The sequence below is a fragment of the Centroberyx affinis genome, unplaced genomic scaffold (assembly GCF_046629955.1).
Source record: "Centroberyx affinis isolate AG114_WGS23_722 - 3 ecotype Tasmania unplaced genomic scaffold, CSIRO-AGI_Caff_v1 ptg003554l_1, whole genome shotgun sequence".
NCBI classification, from domain to species: Eukaryota; Metazoa; Chordata; class Actinopteri; order Beryciformes; family Berycidae; genus Centroberyx; species Centroberyx affinis.
The window spans coordinates 55539-81245 of NW_027281489.1; the positions used below are offsets into that span (position 1 = coordinate 55539).

Here is a 25707-nt window from a genome sequence, read left to right on the forward strand (position 1 = left end):
CAAGGACACTTCAGCAGGACGGATGCTTGTTGACACGGGGGCTTAAAATCGGTTACTCTGGTTGAAGGGTGGTCTCCCCACTCACTACTTCACCCTGCTGTCCAAACAGATGAGATGTTTAACATTCTAAAAATCACAAAGCAATGAGCATGGGGAAGGCTTGTGGTGCTAACATGGCTGCCACTGTGAATGCAATGCCCGAAACTCTCTGTCAATGGCTCTGTGCAAAGACGCTCACATGCAAATGAGCTCACACATGCATGCATCAACATACACACCAAATATAGGTGTTACTTGTCTTTTATCAAATCATCCATTGTTAATCACAGACGTAAAGTGATGACTATAAACACAACATATATCATACATTAGACTTATAAATAAACCAACGTAATCGACCCACCAGTGTGCATACTGTGGTTCCAAGAGAGCTTTGACAGAAGATCAAACACGTAGAATATACATCATATTAATTGAACATACTGTAGGGTTGTATGGTATTGAATCTACAGCGAATATATTCACATTTACAGATGGCTTTGGTGTGTGTGTGTGTGTGTGTATTATGACATTTATAAGGATTAGTTTGGGAGTTTGGGCTCTGGACATTCTTATTCCTCACTTTGAAAAGAGGCCATGTTAGATTTAGCGTTAAAGCTGCACTAACTGAGATTTTTATGTAAAAATACACTTGTCTGTGCTGTGTGCAGTTTACTGATGTCACTTTACATGATCTCTGGATTAGGAAGGCTTGAGTAAGGGTTCGGCCTTGGCCTTTAATGGTTGTGATTCAGGTTAGGGTTTAGGGAATGAATATAGCTAGTGCCAGGCCCCCACAGTTATAGTGTAGTAATACGTGTGTGTGTGTGTGTCTGTGTGTGTTTTGTGGTGTGTGCATGTGCGCGTGTGCATGCGCGTGGTGTGCATGTGCGAGAACAGTGGGATTCCTGTGGGAGACAAGATCATCTCATGAGACAGGACAAAGTCAACATGAAGAGTTACACAGAACCCACAGGGAGCAGGCCACCAGAGACCGGACTCATACCGACAGATAGAGATGGAGAGGGAGAGAGAGGAGTGTGTGTGTGTGTGTGTGTGTGTGAGAGAGAGAGAGAGAGAGAGAGAGAGAGACAGAGAGAGAGAGAAGGAGAAGAGGACGGAAAAGGTTTTGTGCACACAGTTGCTTGTTTGCATGCGTGCAGAAACATACACAGGGATGGGTGTGATAAATTCTCCTTGAGTCTATTGTTACATAATAAATCAAACATTTGAAACTAAGGTTTCTTCCACTCTCCTGTTACACTGACTTCCTGGCAAGGTTTACCGGAGTTTGTGTGTACTTTGTGTGTGTGTATGTGGACATATTGTTAGGGCAGTTCAGGGGAGCGACTAGTGATTGGGTGAACATGGGCTTGTAGAACAGGGATAATCCACTGGGATGTGTGTGCATGTGAGCCTGTTTGTGCTCTCTCAGGTACACAGCCCTCCTGCCCAAATACCTGTGTGTGCCAAATGGGTCGTACAGTTGTTTTTTAGATGATTTTCTGTGCTATAACCACTTTGTGCTTTGCCACTTAAAAGCCTCTTGTTTAGGTGATTCACTCTGAGTGGCCCATTATTTCTCCCTCAGCAATGACTCATCTACAATGCTAAACTCTGCTTGCACCTCGGTATATGGCATGGGTACAATTAATCGTCATCGGTTGAACTTGGAGCAGGATATTGAAGGATAACTCCTGTGTTTTTGACGAGGTATTCAGATGGTTCTTTGATTTCTGAGTGTACTCTGAGAGCGAAGTGAAATTAAAATACATTTCCTCATTCTCTGGTCATTGCCATACAATCAATTTAGTGACAGCTTATGCTCAGTAGGATAATTATTAGGGGACCATGAAGAGTTTCATAATCAGTGGTCATCCTAGTTACATCAATGATAACTTAAATGTGGAAGATTTTATCTAAAATGACAAAACATGCCACGATGTTATCGTGTGAAAACATTGTAACTCCAACTGTTGTCAGTTTCATGTTTTCTCTATGGGCTGAGAAAATTCTATGATGTCTTGGGCTTATGAAACCCTTTCAAAACCTATTGGATAATGTCAAAAATACATTGTCATCAAGCCTTTTCTCAGTTCCTGAAAAGTTGACATTTTAGAGATATAAGGGTTTCACTCAGGAGCAACAATATGTTTTCTATCGCCCTCATTCATTTGGCATTAGCAGTGGCTAAACTTTGCTGGTGTTTATATGGTTGTTAACAGAGAATCACCCATATTTTCAGTGATTTCCCAAACTATTCCCTGGCTAAAGAACCACAAAAAACAATTAAAATACCAGAGTTATCTTACCTTACTATAACAGGCTGTGTTTCCCAGCATATATGGATGTTGATATTATTTAACTGTCTTTCTCTAGGACCTCTTGTCTGAAGAGGGCTGAGAGCGTTTTGGGTTATGTTTGCTCGTCGCTATCATGTTGATACGCTACCTCTTGATCTCAGCCCCCACAAGCTCTTAAATACAGTACATAGCCAAGCTGATGCTCCAAACACAGGAGAGAGTAGAATCTGATTTGCTTTGCTTTTACAGTTGGCAAAAGTTAACGAAAGTGCGGCACTTCAGCGTTATATACCTAAATATGTTTGAAAGGTTGCAGACAGAAGCCACTATAACTGAGTGGGTTTGTTATTAAAATTTCAAGAGGTAATACTAGTTTATGTTAATGAGAGAGAGAATCAGAGGGGCACGGCAGGAAGTGAAAACAGGCAGGTAGTTGCTCACCTGTGTGTGTGTGTGTGTGTGTGTGTGTGTGTAAGAGAGAGAGAGAGAGTGTGTGAAAGAAATTCCAGTATTGAACTTGTGATTGAAGTTGCACGCTAGGAAGAGAAACTGAGAGGATGAAAGAGTGAGAGGGAGAGAAGGAGAAACCAAGCCTCCCTTGTTCCGACATTCTCCCATGGTACCTAGTTGTTGGGCTGCCTTTAAATTTGTCCGGGGACAAAGCGGCGCAAGGTATAATCCACCTGCCAGTCCTGCTCAGCATCAGCAGCACTCTGGCAGGAACATTCTGCCCCCCACTTAAACACAAAATACCATCAGTGCGGAACAGTAGAATCCATTCTCCTCTCCGCTCTTTCTCTTCCTCTCCCTCTTCTGTGGATTACAAAAGCACCACCAGAGAGCAATGTGGGTGGGGGGTGTAGAAAGACAGCTGGAGAAAACAAGAGAGGGAGAGAGAGAGAGAGAGACAGAGACAGAGACAGACAGAAAGACAAAGGGAGAGAGAGGGAGAGAAAAACACAGAGAGATCGACGGAAAGAAACAATGCTGGAGAGGAGAGAGGCAGAGAGGGAGGAAGTAATAAACAGAGAAATATGGGAGAGAGAGAGAGTGTAAAAGGAGATGAGCAAGAAAGGGAGATGAGAAGCAGGAAAGAAACGAGTGAGAAAGAGCGAGAGAGAGAGAGAGAGAGAGGCAGAGAGAGAAAGAGAGAGAGAGAGCGAGCGAGCAAGCATTTCCACTCCTTCCCCACCCTGCTCACTTAGGGGGAGGCCCCAGGGGAGAGAGCGGAGATTGATCGGTTCATTTGGATTGGAAAAGTGGATCTCTCCCCCGAAAAACTTGTTTCCTTCCAAACCAAATGACAAATGAGCTATCGATTTGTTGTTTACAATCTGGGGTGCACAATGCCCCCTCAGCGCGCATGATGGACCTCATAATGGCCGGGTCTCAGAGGTTTACCACCACGGCTCGCCACTAACTGACAGCTCTCTGGGCCCAGAACGCCCACTATGTGCAACCCTGTTGTTGTGTCAAGCACTCAGGATCTCTCCTCTGCACCGATACAAAATGACATGTCAAAGGCGAGGCTGATAGCAACTCCGCTTCTTGCCAAGAGAAAAGTGGGTTTGAGAAAGCGAGAGAGGGGAAGTGAAAGAGACACAAACACATCTGGCGTGAATCCAGGTAATATTCACCCTTATTCTCTCCCCCCCCCCCCTTCTCTTAAACTGAATACACCTGCGAATGTGTTGCTCTTCTTAGTGAAGGCACGGAGGAAGTCAGGATCAAAACACCCTCAGGCTCTCTCTCTCGGTTACCCCCAAAACACATGGTTCTCAATCGATGTGGATGAAAAAAAAAAAAATGGGTCAGGCAATCGAGGGTGCAGTCATAGGCAGGCTTCCTGTGTTAAGTGTCTCCACAAGCCCTGGGGTATTGTTTTCCTAACCTTTGCTATTGATCCTTGCTGATCCTTGGAAATGTCAAGTTAAAAAACTTCCCAACACTCAGCCACACTTGCTAAATACACACACAAACATGCTGGAGCACAAGCGAACATGCGTGCGTTTACTAGCGTACGCACACACAGACACACACATACAGACGGCACAAGAGAGAGATTTTTTTTTTTTACCTAATATTATTGTGAAATGTAATTATGAGAAAACATTATTGTGTGCCAAGTACATCTAATTATGATAGTTATTGGTGTATGGCATGATGTCTGTGAATCTGAAACAATGAGCAAGCTTAGTAATCATCAGCCTATTCTTCTGTGTCTATATAACACTGTTCATTACCATCAATGGGCTTTGCAAAGAAGATTACTTTATTGGCCATTTTACACAACGCTGTGGGAAATTGTCTTGCTGTGCATTCCTCCTGCATACACACACACACACACACACGCACACACACATACATAGCTCCATTCACATGTGCATTTTCTGAGAGGCTTGGAGTGGCTTTCAGTGCAGCGCTCCTGGGTCAATTTGAAGTTGAGTGCCTTGCTTAAGGGCACTCTGTCAGTGATGGAGGGCACTGTGGATGGAAACACCTTTCATTTGCCAGTTCACAGTGTAGAATAACCCCTGCTGTTGCTGCTGCAGGCCAAACCAGCAACCCCCCAGTTATCAGTTGACCTCTCTACCTCTAAGCCAACCAGCAGAACAAAGGCATTGACGGGGCCATATGAGGTAAAAATGCTTTGAGGTGTTCAAAATGAGAGTGGGAAGGTTCTGGCACTCATCTAAACTTGGCAGTTTGATAAAAAAAAATAGGAAAGAAGATAGAATCGAGGGCCGCAGGAGGGTAGAAGCAGATTGGTCAGATTTTGATCTGTAACTCAGCACTTTTCTGGCAAGGAATGAGGGTGAGGGTGTGTGGGTGGAGGAGTGGGAACTAGATTGCTTCCTGATACGGCTACCATGCCAGGTTGGGAGGAAATGACATCAGACATCAGCATCACTGGAGAGGAGAGGAGGGAAGAAGAGAACGGGAGGCGAGAGAAGAGGAGAATAGTCAAAGTCAGGTGAGGAGAGGAGGAAAGAGAAGAGAGGAGCAAAGCAGAGCGAGAAAGAGAAGAGGCGAAGGGACAGGAGGAGAGGAGGTGGAGGGGAGGATGGGTAGAGAGCTCAGCCAAGCACTACTCTAAATACATAACTAATGTTCCTTGCGGTGCAACTAGAGTCCCGGCTCATTTATTGTCTCAATAAAGCTTGTCTGACGGCCTCTACATCGGTTATCAGTCACAGAACCGTCTTAACTGGGTCAAGACCGCAGGGGTGGGGTGGTGGGTGAGGGGAGCTGGAATCAGTTCCACCTTCCCTCTCTCTCTCTCTCTCTCTCTCTCTCTCTCTCTCTCTCTCTCTCTCTCTCTCTCTCTCTACTCTGTCTTTGGAACAGCGGTGGTGGCAGAAAGCACAGCTGGGGCCCAGTTATCGCTCACACTTAATGGGGAGAGGTCTAAGGAATTCAGAGTACCAGGACAGATATATTTGGACCGTTTATCCTTTGAAATGCACACTGTGGCCAAGTGAAGGACACCTGGCGCATACTGGATATTCTCGAGTCAATACACTGCCTGGGTTCCTAAATCGCATGGTTATCAACTTTGTGAAACTGCTGTTAAATATGTTTTAAATTCTTTAAATATTATGGGGGCTTGGTTTATTTTATCTTCCAAGTGATGTGTTCAGTTAATAGGCTGCTCAATTGCCTGGCAAGTGAAATTATGTCCTTAAATGTTTTTTAAACATTTCTCAAATCTTTTTTTTTTTTCCTCCAAATTTAGTATGAAAGCGCTACTCTCCAAGTCCCAAAACACGAGCGCTCTTTCTTTGTGGCCTTTTTCCATGCTAATGTCTGTCAGGAGAAATTATCAATACCATAGTTTGCCATTTTGAGTTTAAAGCAAACACGTCTTTTAAAAGAAAAAAAGGTGTAATTTGAAAAGTACATTGTATAATGAAGTCTGATTCATCTTTGTTATTGGATAAAGAAATGTGCTTATTAAAAATGAGATGAATCATCACAGTGCAGTGAGACAGCATAAGAAAATTCAATAACAATTATGCCTTAATTGTCATTATGCTGAGACAAAGTATTTTCACAATATGTTAGAGAAAATGACAAGTAATTTGTTCTGTCTTTTTTCAAAACAAACTATGTTTTAATACTTAGTCCATATAATGGTAAACTAAGTGCATAATATGCAATATGTCAGCAAGAGAAATGGAAAATGTACTCTATCAGGAAAAAGAAGAATGTCCAAACAGATGCTTATGATGCAGGAAAATAAGGATTTAATAATTAAATTGAGAAAAAAGTGCAATAACAAGCAACCTAATGGTGGTATAACAACCAAAATATCTTTGTTCTCTCACGGTTTTGTTTTTACACTATTACTCACCATATTAAATTCTTGTTTTTTTCTAATAATGTGCGTATTCTATTTATCTTCCTGATATTTTTCAAAATCAGAGCATAAGAATATCATGTGCTCTGTATAGTGAAATTTTTTTAGCAAAAATAATTATCTCAAGCAGGGAAGTGTGCTGGCGGAAAACATCAAATATACCATTACTATTTCATTTTGTTTTCTTGCTCTAATTATTAAACTATCATACACAGTGCCAGCTGAATAGTTGATCAGTTTATAGCTTTTGGCGAAAAACTAGGGAATACAACTTGACGGAGCCATTCTTCCTCCAACCCCCCAACACACACACACACACACACACACACACACACACACCACCCCTCTCCTCCACCCCTGAAAATGAGAGAATGAAAATGACACCAACAAGTTCAAGCAAAGTATGAATCTTTGAAATGTATATCAGTTCATGTATAATAAATGCTAATGCTCAATAAACATTTTACATTACATTTTAGGCATTTAGCTGACAATCTTATGGAGAGCCACTTACATACAGTGAGTGAGCAGTCTTGGTCAAGCGCACTTCACTGCTGCACACGCATGCAAATGAACATGCACACTCATTTAACAAGAACACATATGTATTCATGCAAACAACTGAAAACAAGCTCTCAAACTCTTACATGCATATACATGGCTATACACACACACACACACACACACACACACACCATTGCTGAGTATTGACAGAACAGATGACCTGAAAATAATAAGCACTAACCAGATTCGGGGGAAACCAAATAGCCTTTTATAAGCCGTCTTACACTTAACAGCAACGATTATACTCTTATCTTCTTTGGGGACTGTACTGAGTTGAGTTATCATTCATGCTGTATTGCTGTTTTGCTTAATTGGAATTTGTTTAGCAGGCTTTGTATGGGAGCAAACAGGGAATAAACAGATTTATGGGGAGCTCTGCCAAGTAAAAGGTTATGCATAATTTAAGGCGGATTAGTTTGGATGTAGAGGTCAATAAGGCTAAATAGACAAGAATCATCAACATCCAGGAAGCAGGAGAAGGGGGAGTCTGGAGGGTCTGGGCCTGGACCAGCTGTACAAACTCTTCATTAACAGACGCTTAGGCGTGCGCACATGCATCCGTGAGCATGCAGACGTTCACACACCTACGCACACACACCCATGCATGTACACACAAACACACCAGCAGAGACGTCTGCGAGAGGTGCAATACTAACATAAGGCATATGTGTGTGTGTGAACTAATTATAGCAGTGTGTCTTTTTCTGTTTGTATGCTGAAGGCGGTGTTCTACTTTTGTCTAAGTATGTCACTGTGTCACCCATCATCATCGTCAACTTCATCGGTGTTATCTTCATTAGCGTCGGCTCCATCGTGAGGATATGTCATTGTCGTAATCATTATCAATGGCATCGCTGCCATCATCATCCTCATTAGAAGAGGCTTGGTTTAGCCTTTGTGTTGCAAGATACTGCATTGATCCCCATAGGGAAATTCACTTCTCACTCCCATCCTGCTGCCCTTTAAAATACTCAGTCCCTTTTTAATTTCCGTGTTCTTTGCATTGTTTTCTCATCCCTTGCTCTTTATTTTTTACAAGTTTACTGATAATGGCAATGTAAACGAAACCTCTTACTCAGTTTTTTCACTCATTGTAAGTCGCTCAGGAAGGGCATCACTTAAATACAGTTGACAGACTTGTGGTTAGCTATGTGGTTGAAAAAAAAAAAAAAAAAGAGAGAGAGAGAACAGATGATAGTTTGATTGGGTGAAACGTTTGCTTAAATTTTTGTCTTCACTTAAAAAATTTTGCACTATGTCAGATTAAAGAATTTATTTTATTTTTTTTTATTTTTTTTAAGAATCTCAGGAGCTTAATGCCCTTTTTAGGCTTGATGACATAACTGTTTTTGAAGAATGTGTTTGAGACAACACACCCAAAGTAATCACTACTGCCTTAGTGAACAGGTGCGGTTTTATTCACAACTTAAATTAAATGCTTTTAATGACTTTTTCTGTTTTTTTTTTTTGTTTTTTTTTGTTGTTTTTTTTTTTTTGTCCAGTAAAATAGAATTAAATGACTAAAATGTTATTTAAATGGAAAGCAAACGCTTTGTGTATGGGCTCACAATAGGTAGTTTTGTGTTAGCCAGCTGCCTCCAGGTGTATCTGTCAGGAGTTTACCATTCACTGCTGATGTACTGGTGTCTCTGTACACACTGGTTGTTAAATGATCTCCTTCCCACAGACTCCTGTTCACGTTGACATTTCATCCTCTGGCTCACAGTGCCTTTAGGCTGTGTGTCTGTATGTGTGTGTGTGTGTGTGTGTGTGTGTGTGTGTATGTGTGTGCGTGCGCGCTTGCACGCAAAGCAGGGGGTTGCTGTTGGCGCCGAGTCGAGGGGAAATGTCAGAGCACATCTGCGAATGAACGATATCACCAGTACCTGGTGGCCAACACTCACATAAACACACACACACACACACACACACAAGAAAGCAAGCCTGGAGCAATGGCATGCCACGTAACCTGCCAGTTATGCACCACAATAGCACATAGCATAAATAGTATGCAGGAAAAAGGAGGATGTAAAAATATCCAAAATGAGAGTGAGAAAAATAAATCTTTTCTGCATGGTTAACAACAATATTTTATTCCAAAATGAGATTACCATTATTTTTAAAATGAAAATCCCACATAAACTACTTTCAAAACCACTCTCTAACTAATTGCTAACATGGAAATGAACCTAAATATGAAGCATAACATGTAGTAATCTTCCATATTAAGATCTTCTCTTACAACAGCAAATGTTTGTGAGGATGCAGTTATTTGGAAAATCTGAGCATGATGTCATATTTTTTGTTGTTGTTGTCTGGCCTCTTTTCTTTATTTTTTGATGTAGAACATTTTGCTGTGAAATCATTCATGCTTGTTGTAACAAAGATCAAAAATATGTAATAGAATATGTAAAGGTCGCACGGTGGCTCCGTGGTTAGCACTGTTGCCTCACAGCTAGAAGGTTCGCACCCCGTCCCCTGTCCTTTCTGTGTGGAGTTTGCATGTTCTCCCCGTGTTTGTGTGGGTTTCCGCCGGGTGCTCCGGTTTCCTCCCACCATCCAAGACATGTATGTTAGGGTTAATACTCCTGTCAGTGCCCCTGACCAAGGCACTGGCAAAAGAACTGGAGCGGTCCCCGGGCGCTGTACCACTGCTCCTAGCGTGTGTATAGGATGGGTCAAATGCAGAGGACAAATTTCCCCACGGGGATAATAAAGTATACAAAAAATACAAAATATAAAATGTATTCTCATATTCCATATATTGCATATGAATGGTGGTAAAAGTATTTACAAATATCAGTGTGTGTGTCTCTCTCACATGCATACACACACACACACACACACAAGCCCATGTGTGCGTGCAAAAACGGAGACACACAGACACACACAAGCACACACATTCACATAGACACAGGGCTGAGGTCTGGAAATGTCAGTCAGCATGCTATCTCATTATTTCTGCCTCTTGAAGTTTCATGAGTGCAGAGGAGCTATTTGGGACACAAATTCACTTCGCCAAGAACCTCAGGCTTTTTAAAAAGGGGCTTGACAGCTTTTAGTGTGCAGACACTCATCAAGGCCGCCAAACGGGTGGAATAATCTTATGAAAATCAGGCAAGGCAATCGACTGGCAAGGAACAAGCATGGGAAGGGAAAGAGACGAAGAGAGGAAAAGAGAAAAGAGGCGACGAGACGAGAGGAGGGGAGGGGAGAGAGTGGAAAATGGGAGAAGAGAGGAAAGTGCGAAAGAGAAAAATAGTGGTTGCGAGGAAAGGAGAGGAGAGAGGACAGGAGAGATGAGGGAAACAAGACAAGGAGAAATTCGCTGTGAGGAGATGAGAGGAGTGCAGAGGAGAGGAAAGGGGATAGAGAGCTGGTGGCTAATTACAAAGCGCAGGGATTTATTTCTTTGCGTTTGGGTTTTCTCTCACATTCCACAGAGTCTCCTCTCTAATTCCGACTAGGCTTGATTCAGGTTGAGGGAACGTCTGGCTACCACAGCAGGTCAGATAGTACAGTTAATTATCCAGATAGTAGATCCACTCTAAAAGGAGACATGAGAGGGGATTTCCGTGATGAAAGCAAATCGCAGAGCCTTAATGGCACTCAGTTGGACCTTTTCAAGCCCCCTTTTGTCTGACTGTTGCTCGAAATGCTAGCAAAGAGATTACTGTGTCTGTGGGTTTGTGTGTGTGTGTGTGTGTGTATGTCATGTGCACGCGTGTATATGTGTAGATATGTATATATGCTTGTCTGTGTACACGTGTGTGTGTATGTGTGCATATTGTACCTTTGTGTGTCCTTTGTATGTGTGTGTGTGTGCATAATATGCATTACATTTATTTTACAGTTGAGTCATTTAGCTGACATTCTTATCCAGACTGACTTGAAACAAGAACGACAGTAGAATGAGCTTAAATTCCTAGATCACCAACAGTAAAAGCAACCAATAATAAAAAATGACAAAATGTGTGCTTGTGCGTGTGCATGTGTGAATGTGTCCATGCTTTCATGTGCCTTTTTTGTATTTTGTACAGAGGAACTGCATAGGGAGAAAATGGTGATGGGTTCACAGCACTCCAGTATGAAATGAAGACACAGTGAATTTGCTTAAAAGGCTCTTTGACTCTCCATTACTGGGCATGGGAGGTCTGATCCGCACACACATACATTAGAGAGGAGAGGGTGGGCAGCAGGGCAGGGAATTGACAGAGAGCAGAGAGAAAGAGCGTGTGCGCGCTTGTGTGTATGAGGTTTGTGTGCATGTGTGTGTGCATGCGTGTGTGCGTGTGTGTGTGGATGCTTTAGCAATCTGCTTTGCAAACGACTCATTGTAGTGAATCAAGAATGATGATGATTAGCCTCCGTGAAAGAGCGGTTCATTTTTCGCACCGGATCACACAGGCACACACACACACACACACACACACACACACACACACACACACATAGTGTCGTGCTCTGCTACACAACCTGGCTCCTGTGAGTGTGTGACACAAAAACACAGCCCTATATGGCTCCTGCACGCCGCGGAAATAAACAAACGTAATGAATCAAAAGATTTGTTCTTTTCACTGAGCAAGCTTGAAAAATCTGACTTCCAAACATGATGTGCATGTGTGTGCACTTGTGTGTGTGTGTATTACACACGCACATATTAATTCAAATGCACATGTTGAACTGGCTATCTTGAAAAGGTGGCATTATTTTTTAATAAATGTCCACTCCAGTCATATCTAGTGTCCAGTATCAGCAGCACTCGACACTGCTGATGCTGCTACCTGCTGAGGCCATATCTGATCTGAATGGTTTCTAATTATCTTAGCACATATAGTCATCATCTCCTGGCAAGCTGCACTGCATTTATTATCCCAGGCTTTTATCAGATCAGTCCTTTAGACCTAGTCCTCTTTCTTTTTCTTTCTTTCCTTCTTACCTTCTTTCTTTCTTTCCTTCTTTCTTTCTTTATTTATTTCTCTTTATCTCTCTCTCTCTCTCTCTCTCTCTCTCTCACTCTCACTCTCTCTCACACACACACACACACACACACATACACCTAAGCCCATCTTTCTCCTGCCATCTCAGGCTTGGCATGGCATTAGACAGGATTTATTAGGCCAAGATGCCGGCTGTTGACATGAGTGTGATCTACCATTTGGTGGGGAGATAAGTGTCCCATGGAGGGTGTAATAATGTTCTCTCCCTCTCCACTCCTTATCTGCTGCTGATGAAACCACTGCTGATACCTTCGCCTCCACATACATTGCATCAAATACTGTATGTGTGTATGTGTGTGTGTGTGTGTGTGTGCCTGCTAATGTCTGTTGCCCTCATACATGCGTGGGTGTGTGGATGTGTGTAAGGGATGTTTTTTTTTTATTTCATATCAGCGCTCACCCTTGGATCTTACAAGTTTCAACATAAGCCGCTGCCCTCACACCAGCACTGCAGTGATATGGTCCAACGGCAACAGATAGTGACACTATCAGCAAAAAAAATGTTGTTGGGAGACGAGTTGTGTTAGTGATGCGAATCCAAATGTGAGAGATAAGGGTTGTGTCTTTAGTTGCCTTTACAGTTTCCGATTGCTCATATGATGCATCGCACTGATTGGTCTAGTCGCCTCTTGGCAAAGAAGTCTGCGCTTCTTTTCTTCGATCTGTCTGGGATTCAGGATTATGACACACAGGCTGCTGCAGTTAGATTTTGAGTCCACCTAAAATCACACACAATAAAAAGGAATGCAATAAAAACAAACATATCATATACACAAATACAATCGATCATTCCTCTGGTAGAGATACTTTCCTTCAACTGATTCTATGGAAGGGAGACTCAGGGAGGTTCAGATTTAATCCCTAATGGATCTCGCTTGCATGAATGACACCTGTATCTTTAGTACCTGTTGAACCAGATCACATATTAATAAAATTCAGATTTTTTATTTCCCTCATATGTGACACAGATCTGATGTTTTCTAACCAGTGTGAACATCAGAAAGCTGCATGGAGGTGCACCTTTTTTCAATTCCCATCTGGATCACATGGATATGTGACTGGTATTTGAATGCTCAAATTAGAATTTGTAATCAAAATATTTTTAGGGAGACGCGTAGGTGAAAAACGGATGTGACATATCTTCTCTTTTGTTATTGTTACTCTCTGCGTGTGTGTTTTCAACATTGTCAGTTCATATTAGCATCGGCTATGGGTTACATCCTAGAATAGATACGAACATCAAAAAAAAAAAAATCTGAATATAGGAACAGGAATTCAGAATTGAGCATGGAGAGCTCAGTCCTCCATGTGGGCCGACCGCTGTGATGTGTGGAGTGAGTTTTGGGGGGTTGTTGGTTCGGGAGTCGGGGTGTAATTGATTTGTTGGACTAGTTCAGAAGTGTGCTTTTTGATCGGTTCAACTAGAAGTACAGCTGTCTATCAGGATGGCAGGCAGAAGACTGGTAGGTGCAAAACTGAGTAGCCACTCACCCCCGAGGGAGCTGTAGTACCCACTTACAAGAGTGACATCTGTAACACACATGCAGGGAAGAGTGCACGCAGACAGACACACACACACACAAACATTCATTCCCTCATTACCATATTAACCAGACGGGACTATGCATCTTCATCAGCTGAGGGTCACCCCGGTGGGTGGTAATTCATAAGCGAAACAGAAACTGTTGGTGAATTGTGTAAATGACCTTGCTGCCAACATTCGTTAGATAAATTCGCAGCAATGGATTAAACACAAAAAGATGAAAAAATGACTTCTGGAGAGCGCTGCCAGACCTTGGGTTAGTACGACTGACTTTTTTTTTTTTTCCTTTCACCAAAGTGAATGGCGTATGTATTTATTTTATTTTCCAATCCATCCACTAATTTCCCCTCTGCTCTCTCGCTTCCTCTCATCCTTTACAAGGCCTTAGCTTGCTTACATCCTCTCACCAACACTGTCGCTGAGACAGTGTTAGCTGTGGCAATGAGTTTTGAATGGGATTGATTTATCTGTCGGTGGCTGGCGGAGGGGTGGGGTTAAGCATGCTTAGCGCGGTGCTGAGTGTAAACTGTGTAGCAGGGCTGACCTAGAGGGATAATTCATTGGTGGGAACTGTGTGAATACAGACACAGTGCCATTACATCTATAACTCCCCCACACCTTGATTATCCATTTTAATTTCTGTTGTTTTTTTAACTATTAGAGATCACATTGTATCCCACGTGTTTAGGTATCTGTCCCTGGAGTTGCCATATATGCCATTCATGTGTTGAGATTGATTGTGTGCAGCTGTGTGATGGCTAGGGCTGCAACTAACGATTATTTTCATTGTCGATTCATCTATCAATTATTTTTCTCGATTAATTGATTAATCATTTAGTCTATAAAATGTCAGAAATAATGACAAATGCCCATCACAAAGTGATTCTTAAAATTGCTTTTAGCTGACCAGAAGCCAGAAAAGCCCCAAAGTATTAATTTTATAATATGAAACTGAGAAAAGCAAGCAAGTCTTACCATTTGTGAAGCTGTAACCAGCAAATGTTTGGGTATTTTTAATTGATAAATGACAAACTATTAATCTATAATAAAAATTATAATCGAGTAATTTTCTGTTGATACTTACCAATAAAACAACTAATCTTTTCAGCACTAGTAATGGCAAAGCAGCATTGGGTGATTCAACCTGAAGCATCATGTGCACAAAATGCACTTAACAATAACAGTGCTTTACATCGGTGATGCATTTTTAAGCTCACTGTTTATTGTACTGTCACCTCAGTGTCTATGATGCGTTCATTATTTAGCCATGTAGTGTATGTATTTGTGAGGGTATACATATTTCACGCAATGATTGATCTATGGAAATGGGTTTTTATGGACAGAGATATTAGCATTGGGCACAATGCTTGCTGATGATCTATACACTGGGTTATGACAGCTACTCAAGGTGCCCTTAGAGCAAATTTATAGGTATGGAACTAAGTACCATTCCCACATGCTTTATAAGAGAGAGCCAGCATACCATGAAAGCCACGGTGAAAAAATATGATGTATATATTCCCCCTGTAATTCATGCTGAGTTTCACCGGTATCCATTAAAGAATGTTATTTTCCATCCATAAATGCATATGAATATGAGCATGAATTTATGTATCCTTCCTCCTTTATCTTGCACATGGTCTGTCATGCTCGAGAATGTTGTCTTCATACCGTTCTCCAATTCTCTCTCGCGCTGTCTCTCTCTCTGTCTCTGTCTCTCTCTCTCTCTCTCTCTCTCTCTCTCTTTCTGATTTACAAATGTAGGTGTAAAAGCGCGGCTCAGGTTTTTTGTTTTAATACAATGTGTGTGATTGTCCCTGCGACAAAGAATGTGAGCCCACCTCAGACACAAAGGGCTGTGATTAAGACACCTTATCTTAAGAAGGGTTTCTCATTACAGTAGAGAGCACCTCATTAGGCCATGTACTTAATAATCCTTAAATTAAGACAGGCATTTATCTTTTTTAAGACGAAGGCCTTCAACAGCCGTAATTTCATGTTTTTGGAGTGGTTAGTAGAGTATTTTTATATGTTGAGTCATGCCTGGATTCACTGGATTATGCTACAGCCCTTTTTTTGGCTGCCTGTTGACTCAATGCACTGTATGTGCTGATACATGATTACAGTGGCACCATTTAAAAAGCTTAAGGTGTGAGATATCTGAGGTGCGCCGCAGATTTCTTTTCTTCATAGATGATTCATTAGGCCTCATTGCCTCTTACAGAAACAGCATAGAAACCTGCCTACCCAATTTGCAACATGCTGGCCTCCATCCTCTATTATACATTACTGGTTGACAGCAGTTGTCATGGTTCCAAAATGCTGCATATATATTTTTTTTAAATGCATTTGTTACTGGATGTTTCACACTAAATTTCTTAAAAACATAGATGAAACCATCCTGAAATATTGCAAGATCTCATAAGCAAATGTCAACAGCTTGAGTTAGGAAAATCTGGACAGGGAAATTAAATTAAACACACTCCCCTCCTTCAGTAATCACCATCAGTGGGCTGCTCCCACATGTTAATGTTTATAATTGTGCGAGTGTGATGCACGGAGAGCATGTTAAAAAAAAAATACACCCTACAACTGCAACACATTATTAAAACAGCTATTGGTGATATAACTTGCATTTGTTGGCCCATTTAGTTAGGTGGTGCATTTTTTCTTTTTCCTTCCGGATAACTGGCCTAACTCACACCTACATGTAAAACCCACAATTGCATGTAACAGGTTCACACCTGTTCTCTGGGGCTTGTCATTCTGGGAAATGTAGGAAATCACTAACTGAAGTAGAAGCAGAAGAGGCATGTTGGGAGAAAGAAGGTACACGAAAAAGGTCAATTACAACACTTCATCACAAAATAACTCCTGGAATGCATTGAACATCACAGATTAATAATACATAAGTGTGTGTAAGAGTATGTAAAGGTGGATTTCCCCTTAGCAGTGTGTTCATAAGCCATTCCCTGACGATAAAAGCTCATGTCCAAAACTTACCAAATACTTTATCTTGTTGAAACTATTGTTGAATGCAAGAAAAGGGTTGTGAACATATTAAATATCATTTATGCTGTGAGTGTTTTTATTTACCTGACTGATCACACCTCTCCCCTTCTCTCTCCATCTGTCTGATTCCCTCCATCTTTCCTCATCTCTCGCTGTCATCCCCCGATCTCATATCTCTCAACTCTCTCTTTACTCCATTGCTCTTCATCTACCTGCATATCTCATCTCTCTTTCACTCCACCCCCATCTTTTTCCTCCATCTTTTTCTCTCTCCATCTATATGTATTTCACAATCTTTCTTCACACCTCCGTTTCCATCATTTTTTCCATCATTTATAATCTCTCCCCATATCTCTCTCACCCCATCTGTCATCCCTCGACTCTTTCTCTTTCTTTTTATCACTCCATCTCTACATCCCTGCCACCTCTCTCTTCCTGTCTCTCTCTCTATCCATCTCTCTCCATCCCACCACCTCTCCTCTCTCTCTCTCTCTCTCTCTCTGTTTCTGTCTTCTCGGCAGCTGGTATTGTGCGGAAAAAGCAGTGGTGTGAGATGGTGCCATGTTTGGAGGACGAGGGCTGTGACCTGTTAGTCAATAAATCCGGCTGGACTTGTACACAGCCTGGAGGCCGAGTCAAAACCACCACGGTGAGTTCCACCTCTCTTTCTACCCCCCAGGTTTCACATACTGCTCACAAACTCTGGGTCAGAGTTGCATTTATATTCTCAAAACTTGCACCTGCCAAGTCAATCGCTCTAAGAATAATGTGATTGCAACAGTATAGAAAATTAAGCCTATCCATAGAAAATCATCTGTGGTGAAAAGCCAAAAGTCAAGCCACACATTTCCTTGATTCATAATGCCGCCATACATTGTACAATCACAAGTAAACTATAGTAGTAAACAAGTTCTAGCAGCCAAAGAGGACTTTATTAAATGGTCATGTAAACATGCTGAACTATTCTACAGCATAATAAAAAAATTTTGAGAACTGGCTCTCAGTTAGCTTCCCTTAAAATCCCAATCTGTACTTGCAGTATGGTGCCGTGTTGAAACACTGTTGGCTGGCTACTGACTGTGTTTATGTTTTCATTTATTTGATTCAAGACATTTTTTTTTTTGTCTCTGATATGATCCATGATAGTAAGTGACAGCTAAACACGAGTCTTGCGTGTAAAGGCTGTAAAAGCTGTGTATGAATCAGACTCAAGAACCTACAGTATGTGAATATACCTAAAATTTATGTGGCCAGACAAACTCTGGACCTTTGAACATCATTTCAAAGTGTTGCCTTTGCTCCACATTACACACTGAGCCAGCTTGCTCACTGTCAGCCACGAGCACATTGATAACAACAGAACACCCAGTTAGGCATTCACTTCACAAGCCTCTGAAAGTGCTTCTCTCCCTCTTCCTCCCTCCTCGTCTTCCACTCATCCCCACAAACTGTATGCGGTTTGTTTACTTCTTCGTCGCCAGCAATTAGCTTGAATTAGGGCCGCTCTTAATGTTAATGATGGCAACAGATGGGGAAGCCACTGCGTGTATTCGCCGAGACGCCACCCGTTTGCCCGCCCATCCTCCTCACTCGCTCTCCAGCTCTCCAAACCTCCTCCTCTCCACTTCACCCTCCTCACCCCCCCTTCTCTCCCCCCCCCCCCCCACTGCTATCGCCCTGCCGCCCGCTTTACAAGAGATGTAAAACACTCCGCTGTCGCCCTCCCGCCCACCTAGCACAGTCTATAGCAATTAGAGATGTTTCAATTCGGGCATATGTTACACAACACACACACACAGGCGCTGCCCTATCTCTGAATGTCAATGGGTGAACACTGGAGAGCAGTGGGGCATCATTAATGCATCTGTCATGATTTAGTCATCAGCTGACTAACTTGTTTATTCCTCTCTGCTGAAAAACACACACGTACACATGCTTCCGCCTGACACACACACACACACACACACACACACACACACACATATTTACACTACCAGTCAAAAGTTTGGACATGCCACATTTTTCTTTATTTTTACTATTTTCCACATTTTAGAATAATTGTAAAAACATCAAAACTATGAAATAACACAAGTTGAATTATGCAGTGACCAAAAACGTGTTAAACAAATCAAAACTATCTTATATTTTAGATTCTTTAAAGTAGCCACCCTTTGCCTTGATGGGAAGGCAAAGGCTTTGGAAAGAAATCCATACATAGTCATCAACTTCACTATTTTTATTTGTCTAGAAAACAAATTTCAAGCATTTAAGAAGCCTTTAGATCAAAATGGCTTTAAGATAATGGAAAGCATAGTACGTTCAATCAGGTGTGTCCACACTTTTGACTGGTAGTGTATATATAACACATACCAACACATACACACACCTCTGTGCTTTTCTGTCACCCAAGGTTGCTGAATCCAAATGATACGGTTTGTTATCAGGCAGCTGCTGCCCTTGTGTTCTTGTTCTTAGCGTGTGGGGAGCCGCGTGTCTCTCAGTGCCCCGACACACACCAGAATATACCTGGTTGTGGAGACTAAGGTGACAGCCATTGCATGTTCCACCTACAACGTAATTTGTTATCTGGGCAGGCAGATAGCCCACACACACTCATAGGTGACACGTAGTTGGATCCATTTATTACGTTTGACAGATATAAGCACTAGTGTGTGTGTGTGTGTGTGTGTGTGTGTGTGTTGGGGGGGAGGGTAAGGTTGTGTTTGCACGTGTGTGAGAATACTTGAGTGTGCAAGTGTTTGTGTGTGATGGTAGTTTGGTGCTCTAGATGTGTCGTGTGTATATGGTGGGGCCCTACGTGTGTGTAGTGTATATGTGTGTGTTAGCATAGTAGGTTAATTGGTTTCTAAGCATCCATTTGCATGTGTATCCTTACGTGTGTGCATTTATGTGTGTCTAAGTGTGTTTGCTTTCTTTTGCTGGTGTCTCTGTTGGTGTCTTTTTCCAAGTGCTTGTGTATTCATAATTGTTTGTGGATGTATCCGTCCCTGCTTTCCTTCCCTTGGTTGCCCTGTACGCCTTGGCCCACATGTACATGTCATTTGCTGCTTAGGATGTCAGTCAACGTGCCTCACATTGGCTTCTGCTGACAATGTGTGGCAGGTATTCATGCTTGCTTCATTGGCTACTTTAAGCTTGATGACAGCTAGTCAAATGGCTGGGCAGCTATGTGCACTCATCTGTGCCTGTCTGTGTGTGTGTTTGTGTGTCTGTGTGTGCACGCGTGTATACACAGCTTTCTCTCTCAAGGATTCTAATGACTGGCAACAGACAGACCGAGGTCATTGTTTGAAATTCTTTCGAAAACATTAATTTATATGATTGATTGACTGGCGTAATGGGACTAGTCCTGTTGATAGTTGGGGAAAGTTGGGCAGATTTGGGACGTTACTTCACCACCCTGCATTGCACTTAAAATGCATAAAAGGTAGGGGCTGGTGGGGGACTGCATCAATCTTCTATAAGCAAAAATTGCATAACCTTCTTGTTAACCGCAGACTAAAGGGAGAATGTGAGGCAAAACAAAACAAACAATTTACCTGCTCACCTTCCCTCTGGTCAACTTTGAACAAATTGCCCCTCGCCTAAGGCTTTTCAAGGTTAAACATCACGCAAACCCAAAACACTGCCACCCCTGCAGTGCCTCCAGATGATCGTTGCTTCTGCACAGTCCATCGAGCATGTCCAACCTGTCTGTCAGGTGTTGGTATGAAAACATCAACACAGACAAACAGACACGTCCCTGGGGGCATTTGACTAAGCCAATTCAATCTGACTCAGCCCCATCTCCGACCCCTTCAATGCGTAAAGGGCTATTTTGGACAAATGTCGCGAGGCGGTCTGCGTGTACCGGTCAAATGTTTGAGAAGTTTGTGTTTTTCTGTCAAACGGAGGATGATTGTTGTTCAAGTTGACACCGGTGACCTCTTCTACCTTTTCTTTTGGTTGGCAACATGGGTGACAGGGAGTTGTGAGCCAGCTTGGATGTATGCTGCATGTCCTCTACCTAAAGAATGTCATTCAGCTCAGTAGCCACCGTTTGATGTGCTCCTGTTGTAAAATCACGCTCCGTTTGACTCTTTCTCTCTCACTTTTACTTTGACTCTCTCTTTTATACTCTCACTCTTCCCTCTCCCTCTTTCTCTCTCTCCCACTCTTTCTGTCTCTCTCCCCCTCTCTCTCTCTCTCTCTCCTCATGCAGGCCTATTTGTCTTAGTCTGACCCTGCTATGAAGAGAACATGTTGTCCCTGTCAATAACAACACAATATAGATTTTTTTCCAAGGCCAGCTACAGAACAAACGTATGAAGATTGATATGTACATTGGTTCTTGTTGACAGTGATGTTTTGTAGGTTACTTTTATTAGTACCGCACAGCATTTGAACAGGCCACAGATCAAAAACAGGTGTACATCTGAATACTACAGTTATCGCATATAATTTATTGCAACATCAAGAGTTTCATTGACAGTGATATATTTCTCCTCCTAGGGATTAACCTTGCAGAAAATGGAATCCCTTAGATGCACCATATAAAGCCTTTAGAGGACTGATGTTCACAAATCTCATTCTCTAAAATGTTCTGCTGTTTATTATTACAAACAGTACAGGTTGTGGACTTCCACATGATGTAAAACATTCCCATTTAAACTGATTTGGACTGTGCAACTGCAAGTATGTTGTATGTTCAAAATACTTTGAAACAGATTTCTATGGTTATTTTCTTTCACTGTAGGCCTCTACATACTTAACCTACAATAAAATGTGTAGCATTGCAAAAAATATTATGACTGTTTTCTAACTTATGGTGCAGGACCTACATTTGCATTTTAGGCAAACCAAGATTGCAAGTAACCAATAGCAAGGAGTGCAAGGGTAAGAGCTACAGCATCCTGGCAATAGATGTAACAAACTGTTCCTTTTCCACTAGAATGATCATGTATAGAGAAGTGCAAGGTAAGGAGACTTTTTTAATGCTGTGATTTCATCAGGCAGTGAAGAGTTAATTGCTAACTGCCAAAGTACTTTCCTCCTTCCATGATGCTAAATGATTTGAATATACATCTTATCAGACTGTTACCTGGAGTCAAATGCTGCCTTTGCTGCTTTTCCGAAGCGTTCTCTGTTGGCGAAACGATATGTAGTCTCAGCAGTCATCTCCCATACCTCCTTCTCTCTGTGAAAGGCTTATTGCTGTCTCTCTCCTGAGAGGAGGATGCTCCGCGTTGTGCCCTCCACCATTTTAGACTGGCAGATGAAACGGCGCAAGGAGCTATCTCCCTCCGCATGTACCGACGTGGGGAGCTAGGCACAGGGAGAACACCATTAGAGGAGAGGAGCGAAATCACCTCAGGTTATCTGATGACTTTTGTGACAGGCTGATAAGACCTACAATTCAAAAGAGAGACAGAAAAGCAGCGTGAGAGAAGAAAAGAGCGCTGTACGTGGTGGTGAGAGAGCAAGTATGACTGAAACAGAGAGGAAGATTTGAGCCAGTCAGACATCGTAAAACACTATTCAAGTAATTTTCAATTGGTGAACATCAAGCGGTGGCTCTTGTTGTTAAGCCTTTCAGAGCCTGTTACATTAACGGAAAAGGACACCCCTTTCAAGTATTTTCTGTCTCGGCAAGTTATAATTGCACGAAATCCCACATCAGGAAAAACTGTCATGAGTGACTGCAAAGACAAGCTGCCATGTTGTTTACACAGCACACGGTGCAGCACACATGCTGTAGCCGATGTTTTCAAATCATTGATCTACAGTAAGTCCCTCAAAAGGGCCATAGTTTTCCTGAAATCCACTCAGACACATTTCACTTGTCCTGTAGGATTACTATACATTTCACATGCAATTACACAACGCACCATCACCGTTGATGTTTTCAGAAAATACAGGTCTGCGTGGAGCAAACACTGACTCAGAATGAAGAAAACAGCCCTGAAACAACTGAAATGATTAAAAACAAGTATGGCATTTTGTGTGGCTACACAAACTTCACTTGATTTTACGTGAGCTCTCATGCCAACATGCATACACACGCATATAAACACACACATACGCGCACATAGAACTGCGGGCACTGAGTGTAGACACTTAAGTGTCTAACTAGGTCTTAATCATATGTTCCATTAGGTCGGTCCTGATTGGGGTATTTAGACTTTGAACAGAGCACCGTGAACAGAGGTGGCACCCAGTGAGAGAAAGACTGTGATTACTGTAATCAAGACTTTTTCACTGCAGAGAGGAGAGGAGAAGAAAGGAGAGGAGAGAAAAAGAAGAGAGGAAGGTGGTATGGGAGGGAAAGAGATGAGTTGAGAGTAGAATAGAGGAGTGCAGACTGGGAGCTCAGTAAGCGAGGAGAGAGTACAGAAACGTGTTTGCCACAACTGATCAGGAGCATGATGTTGATAGTATGTGTTCACGTATGTGCATATACTATGCACTTGAGGCACTCTATGTATGTGGGAGAGGGTAGGGTTCTACATGCAGACATATGCACATTCATATATATGCATGGAGGCGAGGGCTGTTTGCTTCTCAGACTCACACAAACAGCCCTCGTCTCCAAGGGCGCAGTTTACACAAGGCAACCCCCGGACCCCTCTGCATCTTCCTTCAAGCTTCTACAGCATTTACACATTTACACATCTGCCAACGAGAGCGTGTGTTCGGCCGAGTATGAAAAAGCTCTTTCGATTGGGGGTTTTGAGCGGGGACTGAGGGCCTCTCTCCATCCGCCTATCAGTTTCTCTTCTCTCTGTTTCTCTCTCTCTGTGGATCCGGCTTAGGCTTGGGCCTGATGGGATCCCCCCTCACGCCCCACCATCACCACTTCCCCCATGTGGTTCTGGGTCGGTACCGGCCTTGGTAATTGATCCCTCTGGGCCCTCCAGCCACATCCAACAGTGGGTTGAACAGAATCACCACTAAGAAGACAGCTGCTTGGACACCATAGACAGACAGAGAGAGAGAAAGAAGAGAGAGAGAGAGGAAGAGAGAAAGAGAGAGAGAGACCCTGTTGCTGCTAACCATTAGCTCTGTCTGCCAGCTTACATCTGGAGGGAGCCAAGTCAGCACAACCTCTCCGCTTGGAAAATACCAAGTCCTCCATTTTGGGAAATTGAGAAAGACACTGTGACTATTTTCTTGTTAGTAGAGAGAGAGAGGGGGGAGAGAGAGAGAAAACCGAGACAAAGAGAATGAGAAAGTCTGTCTTTCTAGGTTCTTATCAACAGCCTAAGAGCTAGTGGGATTGATCTGCTAAGTGAGCAGTGCTGTTCTAAACCTCAAGCTCCTACTGGCCAATGAAAGTGTCCCTGCCTGTATTTCAGCCCTATTGTCAACATTACCCAGTTTCAGACATTTTCATTGGCCAAAAAAGGTCATTGTTTTCTAATTAAGCAGGAAGTGATTACTGGCTTTTACTGTGGCTGCCAGCAGCTCCCATTCAATTGAGCCAAGCGGCATTTTTTTTTTTTTTATCCCAACAAGCAAGCAAACGCACACACACACACACACACAGAAATGCACACATGCATAGGATAAAACATGTGCTCACTTACACACGCAAGCATACTGAATGCACTTATGATGCACAGAGACACATGTGCACACATTGAGAACTGTTAAATAAAATGTAGTTTCACAGAATTCTCCGACACATTTTTCTAAAGCTCCTCCTTGTGTGCCTTTCCTCCTCCTTTCTTCCTGGAAAAACACACAGGGCTTCTCTATTATGCTGCCATGTTGGCAAGCCATTATGTAGAATCAGACCCCATTTTACTCCCACACTCCCATATTTAACTCTGTATACAGTAGAAACAATTGCCTTGTAACTAGCACCAGCACAGAACAGCCCACCAGGTTTGTACAAAGCCACAACAGGCAATTTTTCCAGACCTTTTAGTGAGGCAAAGTGATGGTGGTGGTGTTGATGGTGTGACTGTGTGTCTAAATCTGAAAATAAAAGAAACAGAAAAAACAAAACAAAACAGCATCCTCATCTTGAGCTTGATAACCATACTGCCTCCCCTCTCGCTCTCCTCCTCCCCCTCTCCTCCCCCTTTCTCCCCTCAGGCTCTATGACGCGACAAGAGTCCCCCTCGACACTCTCACACTATGGCGGAGAGCATTGACGACCCCTTGACAGACAGCCAAAAACCATCTACCGCCACCAACACTACTACAACAACAGCAACTCCAACCAGCCCTGGTCCCGAAAAGGCAGCAAGCAACACAAGCAGCTACAGAGCGCCGAGGGCCTCATGGAGGCAGCAAGGTACAGCGAAAGCCTCTGAGCAGAAAGAGAGGAAAATAATGTATTTAGACACAATGGTATCTTAGTATTCTACATGGAAATTTGTCATTTGCGACTGTGTTTCTCAGATTTAAACTAGGTTTGCACACAACCCTTAAAAAATATTATTTTTAACCCCATGTGAGGCCCCAGTGATTTTTCTCTCTGGGTACATCCAGCCTTGCAGCTCTGATCTAGGATCACTGAGCAGGTCACCTCGGCCGTCTCGTTCACCATGAGCAAGTAGTTACAACTGATCTGAGATCAGCATTCCTAATGTGAGAGACCTGATAAAGTGGGTCACTGGATTTCTTCTCTTAGTAATGTTTTTTATGTTCAGAAACTGATCAATAAATATTAGGGTTTTTGACGCTCACTCTCCAGCTTTAGAGAAACAAGAAAATAAGATAAAGCATGCACACACACTCACACACAAGCATGCATAGACACACAGAATCACACACACACACATAAATCCACATACAATAAAAGCAACTGTCTGCTTCTTTAGTTTCTTTATTTGGCTTGCTCATTTTGCCATAAGCTCACCAGTCCCCTTGTGTGTA

At 42.5% G+C, this 25707-nt stretch overlaps 1 protein-coding gene across 1 annotated transcript in view; it reads left to right on the forward strand.

Annotated features, from left to right (window-relative positions):
* tafa5a (TAFA chemokine like family member 5a) overlaps window positions 1–25707 on the forward strand; it is an 82519-nt gene that overhangs the window by 46239 nt on the left and 10573 nt on the right. The window contains exons 3-4 of the mRNA XM_071540038.1: window positions 17343–17470; window positions 24999–25123. Of these exons, the coding sequence (XP_071396139.1) occupies window positions 17343–17470; window positions 24999–25123 (253 nt within the window). The remainder of the gene's footprint in view (window positions 1–17342; window positions 17471–24998; window positions 25124–25707) is intronic.